This window comes from Rhinatrema bivittatum, chromosome 1 (genome assembly GCF_901001135.1).
Source record: "Rhinatrema bivittatum chromosome 1, aRhiBiv1.1, whole genome shotgun sequence".
NCBI classification, from domain to species: domain Eukaryota; kingdom Metazoa; phylum Chordata; class Amphibia; order Gymnophiona; family Rhinatrematidae; genus Rhinatrema; species Rhinatrema bivittatum.
The window spans coordinates 489,702,747-489,719,989 of record NC_042615.1 but is presented as its reverse complement, the minus strand read 5'-3'; the positions used below and the strand labels follow the sequence as shown (position 1 = coordinate 489,719,989).

General features: G+C 39.7%; 1 protein-coding gene across 8 annotated transcripts in view; it reads right to left on the bottom strand.

Moving 5' to 3' along the window:
• CCDC171 (coiled-coil domain containing 171) overlaps positions 1-17,243 on the bottom strand; it is a 982,183-nt gene that overhangs the window by 825,491 nt on the left and 139,449 nt on the right. For all 8 annotated transcript variants that reach the window (XR_003857717.1, XM_029608527.1, XM_029608555.1 and 5 more), the window contains exon 9: positions 9,277-9,415. Coding sequence is in view for 7 of the 8 variants with exons in the window: in XM_029608527.1 (XP_029464387.1) it covers positions 9,277-9,415 (139 nt within the window). In the remaining variant the exon portion in view is untranslated. The remainder of the gene's footprint in view (positions 1-9,276; positions 9,416-17,243) is intronic.

The window sequence follows — 17,243 nt, the reverse complement described above, 5'->3', positions numbered from 1 at the left end:
GAACTCGGTGATATGCCTCTGCCCCGCCGGGCTAGGTAGGTTTGAGGGATAAACCCTTACCTTACCCTTGCGCTTATGAGGCATTTCAGGTAATTTTTATCTTTTGCAAGTGAATAATAAAGGAAAAAAGAAGCAGTTGGCAGGGCAGATCGGTTCAGCGTCTGCAAGCCACGGCCATCTTGGCTCCTCCTCCACCCCAATTCTCCGAGCTGATGATTTTAAAGTATTATCCACTATGATGCCTAGATCTTTTTCCTGGGTGGTAGATCCTAATATGGAACCTAACATCGTGTAACTACAGCAACAGTTATTTTTCCCTATATGCAACACCTTGCACTTGTCCACATTAAATTTCATCTGCCATTTGGATGCCCAATCTTCAAGTCTTGCATGGTCCTCCTGCAATGTATCACAGTCTGCTTGTGATTTAACTACTCTGAATAATTTTGTATCATCTGCAAATTTGATAACCTCACTCGTCGTATTCCTTTCCAGATCATTTATATATATATTGAAAAGCACTGGTCCAAGTACAGATCCCTGAGGCACTCCACTGTTTACCCTTTTCCACTGAGAAAATTGAGCATTTAATCCTACTCTCTGTTTCCTGTCTTTTAACCAGCTTGTAATCCACGAAAGGACATCGCCTCCTATCCCATGACTTTTTAGTTTTCGTAGAAGCCTCTCATGAGGGACTTTGTGAAACGCCTTCTGAAAATCCAAATACACTACATCTACCGGTTCCCCTTTATCCACATGTTTATTAACCCCTTCAAAAAAATGAAGCAGATTTGTTAGGCAAGACTTCCCTTGTAAATCCATGTTGACTATGTCCCATTAAATCATGTCTTTCTATATGCTTTACGATTTAGATCTTGAGAATAGTTTCCACTATTTTTCCCGGCACTGAAGTCAGGCTCACTGGTCTATAGTTACCCGGATCGCCCCTGGAGCCTTTTTTAAATATTGGGGTTACATTGGCCACCCTCCAGTCTTCAGGTACAATGGATGATTTTAATGATAGGTTACAAATTTTAACTAATAGATCAGAAATTTCATTTTTGAGTTCCTTCAGAACCCTAGGATGCATACCATCCGGTCCAGGTGATTTGCTACTCTTTAGTTTGTCAATCTGGCCTACTACATCTTCCAGGTTCACAGTGATTTTGTTCAGTTCGTCTGACTCATCACCCCTGAAAACCATCTCCGGAACTGGTATCTCCCCAACATCCTCATTAGTAAACACGGAGGCAAAGAATTCATTTAGTCTTTCTGCAATGGCCTTTTCTTCCCTAAGAGCTCCTTTAACCCCTCTGTCATCTAATGGTCCAACCGACTCCCTCACAGGTTTCTTGCTTTGGATGTATTTTAAAAAGTTTTTATTATGAGTTTTTGCCTCTATGGCCAATTTCATTTCAAATTCTCTCTTCGCCTGTCTTATCAATGTTTTACACTTAGCTTGACAATGCTTATGTTTTATCTTATTTTCTTCAGATGGATCCTTCTTCCAATTTTTGAAGGATGTTTTTTTGGCTAAAATAGCCTCTTTCACCTCACCTTTTAACCATGACGGTAATCGTTTTGCCTTCCTTCCACCTTTCTTAATGCGCGGAATACATATGGACTGCGCCTCTAGGATTGTATTTTTAAATAATGTCCATGCCTGTTGAACACTTTTAACCTTTGCAGCTGCACCTTTCAGTTTATTTCTAACTATTTTCCTCATTTTATCAAAGTTTCCCTTTTTAAAATTTAGTGTTAGAGCTGCAGATTTACTTATTGCCCCCCTTCCAGTTATTAGTTTAAATTTGATCATGTTATGATCACTGTTTCCAAGTGGCCCCACCACCGTTACTTCTCTCACCAAATCTTGCGTTCCACTAAGAATTAAATCTAAAATAGCTCCCTCTCTTGTTGGTTCCTGAACCAATTGCTCCATGAAGCAATCATTTATTACATCCAGGAACTTTATGTCTCTAGCAAGTCCTGATGTTACATTTACCCAGTCAATATTGGGGTAATTGAAATCTTCCAAGACAGAAGCAACCCTTGCACATAAGCAAGTAACTGACCGAAAGAGGTGCAAGAACACACTTGGACAATCCACCGGGTCAAATATAAGTGTTCTTTAATAGAAAGTCTTTCATTCAGTGTAAACGGCAACTCCACAACTCCTTGCAAATAATATTTAAATAGGTCCCCCGACACGGGTCCGTGTTTCGCTTTGTCGCTGCATCGGGAGGGGCCACAAATATAAATATCAATCTACAACATATAGCTTGTTTATATATGGACCATTTTGAGTCTGTCTGGATTTACCCATCAGAATGGAATACTCACATTATTTTGTGGCTAAGATTTATTGATGATGTTTTCATAATTTGGGGGGGGGTCGGATATCCAATTTTATCTTTTCCTAGACTGGTTAAATTCTGTTGATACTAATATTCAATTCAACTTCTCCATTGACCCGGTTCAAATATCTTTTTTGGATGTTTTAATATCAGTCAAGGAGGGCAGATTTAATACCACTCTATTTAGGAAAGACACGGACCGAAATACCCTTTTGTCATACACCAGTTTTCATCCCCGTCCTTTAAGAGACAATATCCCCACAGGCCAATTTTTGCGGCTCCGGCGTCTCTGTTCATCTCGAGCAGATTTCTTACAAAAATCATACGATATGACAAATCGCTTTTTGGAGAGAGGTTACCCTTCGCGGGTGATAAAGAAGGCTTTTAAACGAGCTTTATATTCTCATCGTGAGTGGTTATTCTTGCCTCCCTCTCGTCCAGATGAAGCGAGTTATAATTGTATATTACCTTTCTCGACCATCAGTCATAAGGTACGATTGCTCATTCGGAGACACTGGCAAGCACTTGCACTTTCTAATCTTTTGCAAGGCTCATTGCGCTTCACTTTTCGGCGGGCAAAAAATTTGCGGGACCGGCTGGTTCATGCATCTTTTTCTTGCTCTGACACTGCCTTTGGGACGGCCAGGGGACACCGTCCATGTGGACATTGTTCTATGTGCTCTCATACCTCTGTCAGGTCTGAGTATATTCATCCTAACTCTGGTCAAATTTACCCTTTACGTGCACAGTCTGATTGTACTACAAGAGGGGTTATATATGCTGTCCAATGCCCGTGCCCGTTGGTATATGTGGGCAAAACGACCCGCATGGTTAAAACCAGAATCATTGAACATTGTTCGAATATCCGTCTCTCACGAATAGATGAACCTCTGGTTAGCCACTGGGCACAATGTGATCATGCCATCTCTGAGCTCGCTTTCCTGGTCCTGGAGGTGGTTCCCCGACATTCGAGAGGGGGAGACTACTCAGGGATGCTTGGAAGACGAGAACAAAGGTGGATTTTCACCTTGGACACGATTACCCCCTAAAGGTCTGAATAGGGAAATAGAATGGCATCTGTTTAGTTAATTTACTCTTTGTCCTGATTGGGTAGACAGTCTCGCGATATCATGGAGTTTTGGCGCCATTTTCTGCTCTTTAAAAGTGTAGTCCACTGGGGGCGCTTTGCGCTCCCGGAATGGTTTGACAGGTATGTACTGTTTTGATGCTTGTTATAAATTATGTAGCCTTTTTGTTTTTATCAATCCACCATATGTTATCTTTTATGTTGTAGATTGATATTTATATTTGTGGCCCCTCCCGATGCAGCGACAAAGCGAAACACGGACCCATGTCGGGGGACCTATTTAAATATTATTTGCAAGGAGTTGTGGAGTTGCCGTTTACACTGAATGAAAGACTTTCTATTAAAGAACACTTATATTTGACCCGGTGGATTGTCCAAGTGTGTTCTTGCACCTCTTTCGGTCAGGTAATTGAAATCTCCCATGATTATTATTACTCCCACAAGCCAAGTATGGAATTTAGGTATCCAGATGGATGAAAACCTACCAATGAAAAAGCACATCAATAAAATAATGAATACAGATTACACAAAGTTACGTATATTACATCGATTGAAAACTTTATTAACTTTTGAAGACTTCCGTACTGAATTGCAAAGTCTTATTTTCTCAAATATAGACTACTGTAATTCTCTATTACTCTGTCTTCCTGCATGTATCTTGAAACCATTACAACTATTACAAAATGCCTCAGCTAGACTTATTAGGAACCAGGAAATTTTATCATATTACACAGTCACTGATCTCACTGCACTGGCTGCCTGTACAATCACAAATCTATTATAAAATATTAACATTAATATTTAAAATCATTCATTATAGTAACACTGGTATGATCTGTGTGACATTACAGCCATACACTCCTCAGTGAACACTAAGATCTCAAAATAAAGGACTACTGAATGTTCCCACTATACGGAGTACATATCTGACTCAAGTAAGAGATTGTGTGTTTTCAATAGCAGGTCCAAAATTTTGGAATTCTCTTCTTCCTGAGATGTTTCGTGTGATTCCAGATAGAAAGATTTAAATGTGAGCTAAAAACATGGCTATTCAAAAATTCATAACACGTAACTTAATATCATTAGAATGTAAAGAACTACAATAACAAAATAGATGAGAGAAATACATTGAAGCATGAGGAAGAATGAGAAAGCATAAGAATCTTAAAACAATATACAGGCTATTATGTGATATTTGTTATATTATTTTCCTGTATTTCTTGCCTTAAGTCTTGGATCTTTAGTAAGCAAATTCATGTGTATTGGAACATCTCATTTCATTTGAGATATGTTAAGCTCTGCTTATGAATACTACCTATGTAAACCGTCAAGATTTGTTGATTAATAATTATGAATGTTATTTATGTTAACTGTTGTGATTATTACATGGAACAACGTATATAAAATATCTAAATAAATAGATAAATAAATAAATAAATAGATATCTAAATACAAATTCTGTTCTTTTCTGGTTCACTGCTTATCTGACTAATCAATCTCAATAAGTAAAATTTGGTCCTGACACTTCAACTTGGGTTCCACAAGGTTCTGCATTGTCAGCAGCCCTTTTTAACATCTATTTGACTCTTATGTTGGCTGTTGGCAGGCCTTGGGATACACTACAAACTGTATGCAGATAAGATACAATTTTTCTTTCCTCTCAAAGTATCTTGAACTTTAACTGAACGATTCATCTTGCTATATTTCTCTCCATTCATTTATTTATTTATTTATAGACTTTTCTTTGCCGACATTCGTGAGGCACATCATACCGGCTTACACTGAACTGAAAGGAGGAAAATACAATGAACAGAATAACATGTCATAGTTAAACGCAAATGGTGTAAGATATAAGCATCGTAAAAACATTCTGAGATTATATATAATAACAAAAGAACTGAATAGCTATGGAGGAAAAAGGTAGAAAGAAAGAAAGAAAGAGAAACTTTGTACAAACTAAGAAAACTTTATCTTTAACAATGAGAAAGTGGTACAGGGGTTATGAAGTGCAGCAAAGTTCCAGGGGGGAGGGGAGGGGCACAGATGGAAAAGGAGAAGAGCAAGGGGGGGAGGGGCACGGGAGAGGGGGGAGGGCAGGTAGTGGAGATTCTTAGAAAGGTCCATTTAGAAAGGTCCATTTAGGAGAAGTCTACGTATTGGTTGAGTCGGGGTATGCCTGCTTGAAGAGCGATGTTTTGACTCCTTTTTGAATTTGTTGAGTGATGGTTCTATTCGGAGGGAAGGGAGGAGGGAGTTCCAGAGGTAGGTGCTAGCTATGGAGAAATCCCTTTCTCTGGTGAGGGACAGATGCGCAGCCTTCAGGGAAGGAATGTGTAGGGTACCTGCATGAGCACTTCTTGTGGGGCGGTTGGAAGTGCGGAAGCGAGGCATTTCTTCCAGCCAGGTGTGATTGAGTTGGTATAATGAGCAGTGAAGAATGGTGAGTGTTTTGTATTGTGAACGGAAGGAGATAGGCAGCCAGTGCAGGTCTTTTAAAATTGGAGTGATGTGTTGTGTTTTGCGGGTGTTTGTTATGATTCTGGCCATGGAATTTTGGAGGATCTGGAGTGGCTTGATAGTGGTAGCAGGGAGGCCGCGTAGGAGGGCATTACAATAATCCAGTTTTGACAGCATAGTAGTCTGGATTACAGTTCGGAAATCGTTGGTGTGGAGCAGAGGTTTGAGTTTCCTGAGGATATTTAATTTGTAGAAGCCTCCCTTTATGATGGATTTGATGTAAGGTTTAAAGTTTAGTTGATGGTCGATAAGGACGCCTAAGTCTCTTACAGCCTGTAATTTGTGTTGTGGAGCAGTTGTGTTCTGAGGTGAGTCGTGGGGACAGCAGTCAAGATGGGTGGAAATGATGAGTAGTTCTGTTTTTGCAGCGTTTAGAGCTAGGTGTAGGTTGGATAGCATTGATGTTATTGAAGAGAGGCAAGATTCCCAGAAGTGCATGGATTCCACAATGGATTTTTGGATTGGGATAATAATCTGCAAATCGTCTGCGTAAAGGAAAAATTTGAGGCCTAAGTCAGATAGTAATTGGCAGAGGGGTAGGAGGTATATATTGAAAAGGGTTGATGATAAAGATGAACCTTGGGGGACACCTTGTGTGATAGGGATGTGTGAGGATTGGTGTCTGTCAATTTTTACTACGTATTCTCTATGGTTAAGATAGGAGGAGAACCATGAAAGTGCGGTGTCAGCAATACCTATTTCAGGCAGGCAGGTCATTAGGATTTGATGATTGACAGTGTCGAACGCTGCCGAGATATCTAGGAGGGCGAGCAAGTATGAGGTTCCATGGTCCATACCTTTGAGGATGGTATCTGTCATTGATAGTAGTAGGGTTTCTGTATTGCGTGCTTTCCGGAATCCAAATTGTGAGGGGTGGAGGATGTTGTAGTCTTCTAGGAACTCGGAGAGTTGTTTGTTAATGACTCTTTCCAAAATTTTTGAAATGAAAGGCAGGTTAGAAATGGGTCTGTAGTTAGCTAGGTCTGACGGGTCAAGGTTTGGTTTTTTAAGGAGGGGTCTTACTACAGCAAGTTTGAGTGGGTCTGGGATGCTACCATGTGTGATGGAGCAGTTGATGAGTTCAGCAATGAATTTTGCAATGGTGGATGGGATAGCGAGGAGAGTTTTTGAGGGAATAGTGTCTAGGAAGTGGGATGCAGGTTTCATTTTCTTTAGAATAGTTTCAATTTCGGCATTTGTTATAGGGTCAAAGTTTCTGAGTTTGCTCTTGTTGTCAATGCATGGCAGCGATACAGGGGAGGGGTTGGTGGGCAGGCGAGTGAGGATGTTGTCAATTTTGTTCTTGAAGAACGCTGCTAGTTCCTGGCATCTGTTACTCGAATTGTCCTCATGAAGAGGTGTGGTAGCGGGGTTAGTGAGGTCAGTGACAAAAGTGAAAAGTGCGTTTGCATTGAATTTATAGGCATGGACTTTTTTGGAGTAGTAGTCCCGTTTGGCTTGGGTGATGGCTAGTCGGTAGGTATGTGAAGCGTTGATGTAAGTGGCTTTGAGAGTAGCAGATGGTTGTTTACGCCATGCACGTTCTTTGGATCGTAGGTCATTTTTGATCATCTTTAAATCCTTCGTGTACCATAGTTTTCTTTTTTCATTTTGCGTAAGGGGAATTTCCTTGTGGATGATAGGGCATAGCTCATTAGCAATGGTGGTGGTGAGATTGTTCCAGGAGAACAATCATGATGGACAACCATAACAAACTTGCTTTAAATGTCACTAAAACTGAAATCATGATTCTCTCTCGATTCCCTTCTTCTCACATTCCTGAGAAAACTGTTTTCAGAAATCAAAATATTTCCATATCTAAAACAGTATATAATCTTGGCATTCTCTTTGATCCCGCACTCTCTATGCATGATCACATTAAGTCCTTAACACAAACGGCCTTTTTAAAACTATGTCTCTCACGGCACTTGAAGCCATTATTCAACCTCCCTGATTTTCGAACAGTCCTCCAATCTCTTCTTTTTTCTAGCCTCAATTACTGTAATTCTGTTTTCACTGGTCTCCCTGCTTTCAAAATTCTTCCATTACAGATTTTACAAAATTCCGCAACCCATTTGTTGACATATGTGATCATATTACTCCCATTTTACAAACACTTCATTGGTTACCAATTACAAACCATGCTCAATATAAACCTGCCATTACCTTTCATACTTTTCTGAACAAAATTCTGTCACCATGGATTGCTGCTACCTTAAAAGTTTATACTCTTTCCAGAACTCTATGATCTTCTAACCGCGGATTACTGGATGTTCCCTCCCCAAGATTAGTCCACTTGGAGGAAACCAAAAAGCACGCTTTCCCTACTGCTGGACCACTATTATGGAACTCCCTTCAAATGGAGATAATCTCTGAGCCAAAATTCTTTAGAAAAACTCTGAAACATACTTATTTCAAAAGGCATACTCCTTATGAGTCCCTTCAGTGCTTCTGCTGCAGCCAATATTAATTTGATTCAATTTATGCTATTTTCATATCTGTTTTATTTCAATTTTATTATGTATGTTGCTTTGTACCCCACCCTGAATGTAGGAAGTGCTGGTAACAAATATTTTAAAATAAAAAATAAAGTAAGAATCTCATTCAGACTGTCAAGCACAGTGGTAAAAGTGATCAGTATGTGGGACAGCTGCTTTGCTGCATCAGGACCTGGACAGCTTTCCATCATTCAAAGAATCAAATTCTACTTTATATCAGAAAATTCCAGATAAGAATGTCAGGCCATCAATGGTCTGAAGTAGAGCCGAAAGTGGGTCATGAAGCAAGGCAATGATCTTAAACATTTAAGTAAATCTACTACAGAAAGGCTGAAGATTTTTGTTTTGGATTAGTCAAGTCAAAGTCATGACTTAAACCTTTCTTAAATGCTGTGGCAAAACCTAAAGTGACCTGTTCATGCAAGGAAGCCATCAAATGTCACGGAACTAAAATACCTCTGCATTTAAGAAAGGGCCAAAATTCCTCAAGGACAATGAAAAACGATACATTTAGTTGAAGTCACTGCTGTTCAAAGAGGTGCCATCAGTTACTAAAAGGGGGGGGGGGGAGTGGGGGTTCATATACATTTTCACGCAAGGATACTTATTGTTGAAGGTTTTTGTTAACTCAGACAAAAAGGATATATTTTATCAGGGTTTAGATTAGGATCTAATCATGTTTTAAGTATGAATTCTGCTATAATACAGACTATTCTGGGGGGGTGGGGGTGTCACAAATTTTCTCAGCACTGTAATTGATGAACAATCCTTATAATGTACAGCATTTAGATAAAAAGACATTTTGAACATGGGCTCTTACCATTAGAAGCTCCTCTTGTAACTCCATGCAATTTTTTTCATTACTCTTGAATCTTACTGAAAAATCTGAAATCTTCCCATTTCTTTCCTCCAATTGTTCAGTAAGATGCTTCATTGTTAAGGAATAATCTTGCTCTAGTCTGAAAAGTTTTATATTCAACAAAATGTTTAAGCTGCTTTGTCAAGCATAGCATTGCTACATAGTTCATGCTGCTTAATATGATCCCTTACAAAGGAAGTTTGATACTTCTAAACATTGTTCTTTTAAATTTACCAAAAGATCAATGTAAGCCTGAAATAAGTGTTAAGTAATGGATTAGCCTCAACAATTAACTACTCAAAGCTAAATCCTGTGAAAGAAAAACAGCAAAGTTTAACTAATTACATCTGTAAAATAGAGAACATATATTACTGGAAAGCAGAGCTCTGGAAAATTCTAGAAATTATATGGCACTTTTTTATCCAGGCACACTGGAGGCAATTTTCAAAAGGTTTTATGCATATAAATGAGTTTTTGAAAATTACTATGATATATGCTACTTTTACGCATGTAAACCCTTTTGAAAATTACCTCCATTGTTGTTTTAGAGTAAACATTTTTATTGGTGTAATCAGTAACAAAATACAACAACCAAGACAAGAGAGGGTAGGCAAGTACCTCCATTATGGTTTAAAACCTATCATCAAGTAATAAAAGTGCTCACTATGGATGTTGCAATGTTCATCATCAACTCACAGTAGACTCAAGAATATTTAACAAAAATATCTCTTCACAGAAAATGGTGGCTGTATGGCTTTGTTTTAAAGTGGAGGTGATGAAAGCAAGGACAATAATAGAATTTACGAAAGCCTGGGATAAGAAACAGATTTCATTGCATCATTTTCAACTTGCTTGGTCATAAAAAACCTCAAAGAGCGATAGAGCAAACCTTTAATTGTAAAGATTTGAAAAGTGAATGGTATGGTATTGTATGGTATTACAAAACAAAGCAAATTGGGCAAACTACATGGGCATTATATGGCCCTTACCTGAAGTCATATTTTTGAACCTTCTCATTCTGTTTTTATTTTATTTTCCCAGGAATTTATCAATATTTATTACAACAACAAAAAATAATTTGGAAAAAAATTACTATGTATTTTTGTTGGTAGAAATCAGAATTTATTTTGATGGACCGAAGCCAAGAGAGTATAAAAACAATATTAAGCAGATTAGGACACAAACTTTCAAGATTATTGACATGGGGAAGTGCTAGAGCAGGGCTTCCCAAACCTGTCCTGGGGACCCCACAACCAGTCGGGTTTTCAGGATATCCACAATGAATATGCATGTGATAAATTTGCATATGCTGAGTCTCCATGGTATGCAAATGTGTCTCATGTATATTCATTGTGGATATCCTGAAACCCCGACTGGCTGTGGGGTCCCCAGGACAGGTTTGGGAAGCCCTGTGCTAGAGGATCAATTCCAAGATTCCTCCTACCACCACAATCCTCCTGCCCCCCCCCCCCCCCGAATGAAATCCTCATTGTTATTTCAGATGTTTTTATCTGAAGTTTGCTGCTTTCCCTAATGGACTTACTTTATCAGGGCTTAATTGCGGTGGGTTTGTTTTTTTAGCAACTCAGCTTCCTTGGAGCTGTGCTAGACTGGATTGCTTCTGGTATCTCCTGAGTGTGGTGCTCCTGGCTGAGTCGGGTCGAAGGGCAGATGGCTCTGGCGTGGGCAGCAGCTCCAATGTGTTGGATTTCATGGCCCCGTTTCCCTTCAGGGTGATTAGCATGTGAAGACTGCAGTCCAGGGTGCTGGATGTTGGCAGGACCTTTGGAATGCGCAGTGAGTAGGCTCTCCAGGCTGTAGGAAAGCTGAATACAGCCACCCTATATCTGCTGAGAATTTGTGCAGTGCTCATGGATACTATTCACTTTATTTTAATTCTTAATTAAATTTTAATTCTTAATTAAATTTTGCAGCACTTGAGAATTTTTGGTGATTGGACATTGAATGATTTTTCATTTATTGTTGACAGTTCCTAGTATTTTCTCAGCAATTTTTTTTTGTGTGTGTCTTCTTTGGAATCTTGGACTTGAAGTGATTATATTACTGAGGGAAGGTGTCTGATTGTTTTTTCACTGTGGCTTCCTTTTTTGGTCTGCTGAATATTTAATGTGTTCTCTTCTTATACCTTTAAGCAAGATGGAGTCTAAATCAGCCTATGCTGCTACTTTGGCTAAATTTAACAGATCTGCTAAGATCCCAGCTGAACCTGCTGATGCACGTGCAGATGTATCCTATGCTAAAGCTATCATGGGATTCTAAGCAGAATTCAGATATTGTATTAGCGGAATCTGTAATTTACAAAACTTGTTAGAGATCAAGCTATTCGGATCAGACATCAGCAGTGCAATTTCTGACCTTAAAGATGAGTTAAAAGGCCTAAATAAGAAAGTTGCTTTGAATGAGGTACATATTGGGGAGCAAATTGACTCTGCTGTTGATTTTTACAGAAGAAAGAAGAATGTTCCAAAAATTGCCAAAGAGCAAAAGGATAACAGAATGATTTGGAGAATCCCAGCCACTCTTGATGGCTTTGGTATCGAAACAGGGGGGGTACCAGCCTGGGGACGGCCTCTTTTGGACGGGCTTCCACTGGCTCGTCATCGGGAGCAACCAGCCTCCTGGCTGTTTCTGATAACTTGGTGGTGAGGTTTTTAAGGGCACAGCGCGGTCCGGGGACGGCCCTTTTGGGTGGCGGTACGGCCGACGGGGACCTATTGAACAGGCTAGACCTGCCTCATTGAAGAAGGGTCAGCCGTGGGGCTGAAGAAAAGGCTATGTCACCGGAGAGGGTGGGTACCATGCCTGGTTCATTGGGCCCCCTTGCTTGGAAACATGGCGGGGGGTTGGGCCTTGGATGCACCATCTTGCTGGTACACGGTTACTTCCAAGCTATCAAAGTATTGGCCCATGTACAGGTTTTTATCTTTTCATATTAACTATGTTAAATAAAGCTGCTTCCTGTTTATTTCCAGTTTTAATATTGACATGCATACTTATTTCGGGGATAGAGGGAAGGTTTCTAACTGCCTGGCCGGACACACATCCTGGTCACGGCTCCCAGCATCAAAGATGGTTTGGACTTTAAGGGTACAAAGAGAATTTTTCAAGATTTATCTCAGTGCACCCTGAAAAGGAGGAAGAACTTTAGCCTGACTACTTTGTTGCATGACTAAGGTATAATATATCACTGGGGCTTGCCATTTGACTTGCAGTTCTCTTATGATGGTAAGGACTATCACATCACTGATCTGGAAGAATTGCAGGGAAGTAGATGGAAGAGTCAAAAAACAGCAGAGGTCCCTCTTCTCCCACTGTCTTGAAGTGGTCAGAAGTTTCACCTAGGAGAAAAGATTGTCGCAACTAAAGGAAGAAATTGAGACTGTCTTCACCTGAGCACTTGGAAGGAGAAATGGAGCAATCCGCTCCTAGATTAACTGTATATCATTGACCTCGTTTTGTATTTTTCTTCCCCCTGACAGAATATTTGCTGGGTTTTGGTGGGCTGTGCCATTCTCTATTATTTTTGCTGAATTGCCTTATAGGTCCTGCTTGCTTGTTTGTGAAGTGGTGTGTTATTTTTCTGCACTGTTTGGGAGAGTTTGCCGTTTTTGGAAATGGGTTCTTGCACTCCTATATGGGATAGGATGAGTGATTAAGTATGTTTGTGAGGGTATATTGATGTTCATATGTTAAATTCCTTCTTCCCACATGTTGCTAGGGTCAATGGAGTTCAAACCTGTGACCCTGGGATTTCTAGGCCATGAATCTGCTGGAGTTTTAGTGTATTTTTCCTGTTTCCTTGGAGAGTCAGATGCAACCTGCAGCTGTCTGATTGGACAAGCACTAGGTGTACCTCTTATTCACAGCAGTATATAAGGTATGCTCAGAGGACACAAAAAGATGGTTCAGTAGCCATCTTAGAATCTTCCCTGTGGAAGCACTACCGGTTTGTTTCCTGATTTCCAAGCCTTGCCTTGTCTAAGTATTCAAGCCTTGTTCAGGTTAATGTATTCGTATTCCAAGATTTTCTGCACTTGTATTTATTATACAGCACGCGCCTGCACATAAAGCTTCCTGCTTGGGTCCGGATCAAGAGTTCATGCCATGTGTTTCTCCTGGTGACTTTCCAGCTCCTAACCTTGCCACTGTCTCTCCACCCTGCCTCGCCAAGTAAGCACCTTCCCTCTGGGGGGAGCCCTCATTGCCAAACCCAGACACTGTGACACATGTGGAATGGATGGCGTATGTTGCTTGTATCTTATCTCCTGGATTTCTTTTTTTCTCTTTTTTTTTTTTAATTATGTTTCTGTCCCTCTCTTTGAGGATTCCTATAGGGGGGGAAGAGGATTTAATTTGTGATTTCTTTTCTTTTTTTAATGTTCTCCAATTTTCCCGCTACTCTTTGCTGGTTTCTCTTTCTCCCTTTTACAGACTCTCACTTTCATAGAGGGACATTTTGATTTTCTTATCCCTGGCTTTGGGTGCTAGTCTGGTATTGCATGCAGGACTTGTTTCCTTGGGTATTCAGGTTGGGTGGATAAGAGTTTTCCTGGGATTTCTAAGTCTTTGATTCTCTGTTTGGATGTACTGTTTTTGTTTGGTTTATTTTTACTTATTTACTAAATACCTCTTTGACAGTATCTTGGGCTGGTGAGGTTGTTTTATTAGCATATCAACTCTTTTGGAATTATCTTGTTGCTCTTTGAAAATAAGGAGACAACTTTCCAGTTGAAAGTGGTTTGCTCCTTAGGGAAACATTACGACGTGAGGTACTGGTGTATTTTATACAAGAGACATTTTAAACAAGATAGGGAACTAGGACCTAAAAGTAAATATCTCGCTACAGCCTGTGGACATTTTTACATTACCTCACGATTAAGGAAAAGATGAAAGCAGGCTTTTACAATAGTTATTTACTACAGAAATTGGCTTTGATGTAATCTTGATGGTAAAATATCATTTGTTCTGGGATTAGCGCAAACGTATGAATAGATTATATGAGTACTTGGTTAGTTGTCTAGGCAGCTACTTTGGGTTCTTTCTTGTTTACAAAAACTGGGTGTTGTGGACTCTTATGTCATTTTGTTTGGTTTTCATGATTGTACTGCTTTGATGTACTAGCTATGCTTCAATCAGTTTATTTTCTGTACCACATTATTGACAAATAAAGAAATACATATATCACTTCTTCCTATTTTGCTTCTGCTAAGGTAAAGGACTGGTTTGGGGAGGGGGGGGGGCAGAATTGGTTGACAAGAACCTTTCCTTTTGTAGTGGATAAAATCCATAAGAATCCCTGCAGACATATTTTTGTTAAGGGCAAGGTGGCTGGGTGTGTTATTAATTTGGCCTCGGTTTACTCCCTCAATGTTAACCAAACTGAGTTTAACAATACATGTTTTTTTGATCTCGTCTTTTTCTGAAGATAGGGTATTTGTTGGGGGAGACTAACTTGGTCTTTCTCCTACATTAGATAAAACTGAACCAGTCTCAAAGTTTGAAGCTTAATGCCTCATTGGTTGAAAAATTGTTGCAGGATAGTAGATCAGTGGAGATATTTATACTTGAATAAAAAAGGATTTAAATTTTTATTCTCCCCCACACAATTCTTATTCAAGAATAAACTATTTTTATGACTGCTTTAGAATTGGGGACTGTGCGTTCTGTTGAGATAGGTCTTATTGAATGGTCTTATTGAATGGTCTTATTGAATGGTTGTATTAAAGTGCTCACAGTTCTAGAGTTAGAAGTTAGATGATTGTTGATTGTTAGATGAGAAAGTATGTTTGGCAATGACTAAGGATATAGAAGAATTTTTTGAATTTAATACTGGTGATGTATCAGCTGATGTTCTGTGGGATAAGGCAACTTGGAAGGAGAACATAAGAACATGCCATACTGGTTCAGACCAAGGGTCCATCAAGCCCAGCATCCTGTTTCCAACAGTGGCCAATCCAGGCCATAAGAACCTGGCAAGTACCCAAAAACTAAGTCTATTCCATGTTACCGCTGCTAGTAATAGCAGTGGCTATTTTCTATGTCAACTTAATTAATAGCAGGTAATGGACTTCGCCATCAAGAACTTATCCAATCCTTTTTTAAACACAGCTATACTAACTGCATTAACCACATCCTCTGGCAACAAATTCCAGAGTTTAATTGTGCGTTGAGTAAAAAAAAACTTTCTCCAATTAGTTCTAAATGTGCCACATGCAAACTTCATGGAGTGCCCCCTAGTCTTTCTATTATCCGAAAGAGTAACTAACCGATTCACGTCTACCCATTCTAGACCTCTCATGATTTTAAACATCTCTATCATATCCCCCCTCAGCCGTCTCTTCTCCAAGCTGAAAAAGTCCTAACCTCTTTAGTCTTTCCTCATAGGGGAGCTGTTCCATTCCCCTTATCATTTTGGTAGCCCTTCTCTGTACCTTCTCCATCGCAATTATATCTTTTTTGAGATGCGGCGACCAGAATTGTACACAGTATTCAAAGTGCGGTCTCAACATGGAGCGATACAGAGGCATTATGATATTTTCCGTTTTATTCACCATTCCCTTTCTAATAATTCCCAACTTTCTGTTTGCTTTTTTGACTGCCGCAGCACACTAAACCGACAATTTCAATGTGTTATCCACTATGACGCCTAGATCTCTTTCTTTGGTTATAGCACCTAATATGGAACCCAACATTGTTAATTATAGCATGGGTTATTTTTCCCTATATGCATCACCTTGCACTTATCCACATTAAATCTCATCTGCCATTTGGATGCCCAATTTTCCAGTCTCACAAGGTCTTCCTGCAATTTATCACAATCTGCTTGTGATTTAACTACTCTGAACAATTTTGTGTCATCTGCAAATTTGATTATCTCACTCGTCGTATTTCTTTCCAGATCATTTATAAATATATTGAAAAGTAAGGGTCCCAATACAGATCCCTGAGGCACTCCACTGCCCACTCCCTTCCACTGAGAAAATTGCCCATTTAATCCTACTCTCTGTTTCCATTCTCTGTTGGACAAACCAATTAGATACTCTAATTGGTGTGTCCAAATGAAGTATTGATCCCTTCACTTGCTCCCCAAAAGCTTTACTGACATACCTACACTCTCTTTCTACCTCGGGTTTAACAATGATTTCAATCAGAGTTCACTTAAGTGATATAACAGCTTATCACGTCACAGATAAAGGTTCCTCAATCTCTTCTCATCCATTAATTTCGAAGTTTATGAGAGGAGTACTGCATTTTCACCCTCCACTACAGAAACCTCTGGTTCCATGGGACATGAACGTTGTCCTAGATAGCCTAATGAGGGCCCCCTTTGAACCCATAGTGTCCTCATCTTTGAAACACATCACTTGGAAAGTACTTTTCCTAGTAGCAGTCACGTCAGCCAGGAGAGTAAGTGAACTGGTAAATAATTATCCATGCCTTCAATTTCATCACGACAAAGTCCTACTACATACACACCCATCATTGCCAAAAGTGGTTTCAGCTATTCACTTAAACCAAACAATTTTATTATTAACCATTTTTCCTAAACTTCATGCGAGTAAAAGGGAAAGAGAGCTACACATGTTAGACTGCAAGAGAGCCCTGGCATACTACAAACAGAAAACTCAACCATTCAGACACCTCACAACTCTTTGTCTCTTTCAACCCGAATGCCCTGGGGAAAGCAGTAAAGAAAAGGATGCTGTCGAACTTGATAACATAATGCATCCCATTCTGCTATGACTCTCATTCCCTAGTGCTCAAGGATCCAATTAAAGCACATCAAGTTAGAGCAACAGCAACTTCATTAGCTCATCTACATACGTTCCAGTTCAAGAAATCTGCAAAGCAGCGACATGGTCATCAGTATACACGTTCACTTCCCATTAATGTCTCGACCAACAATC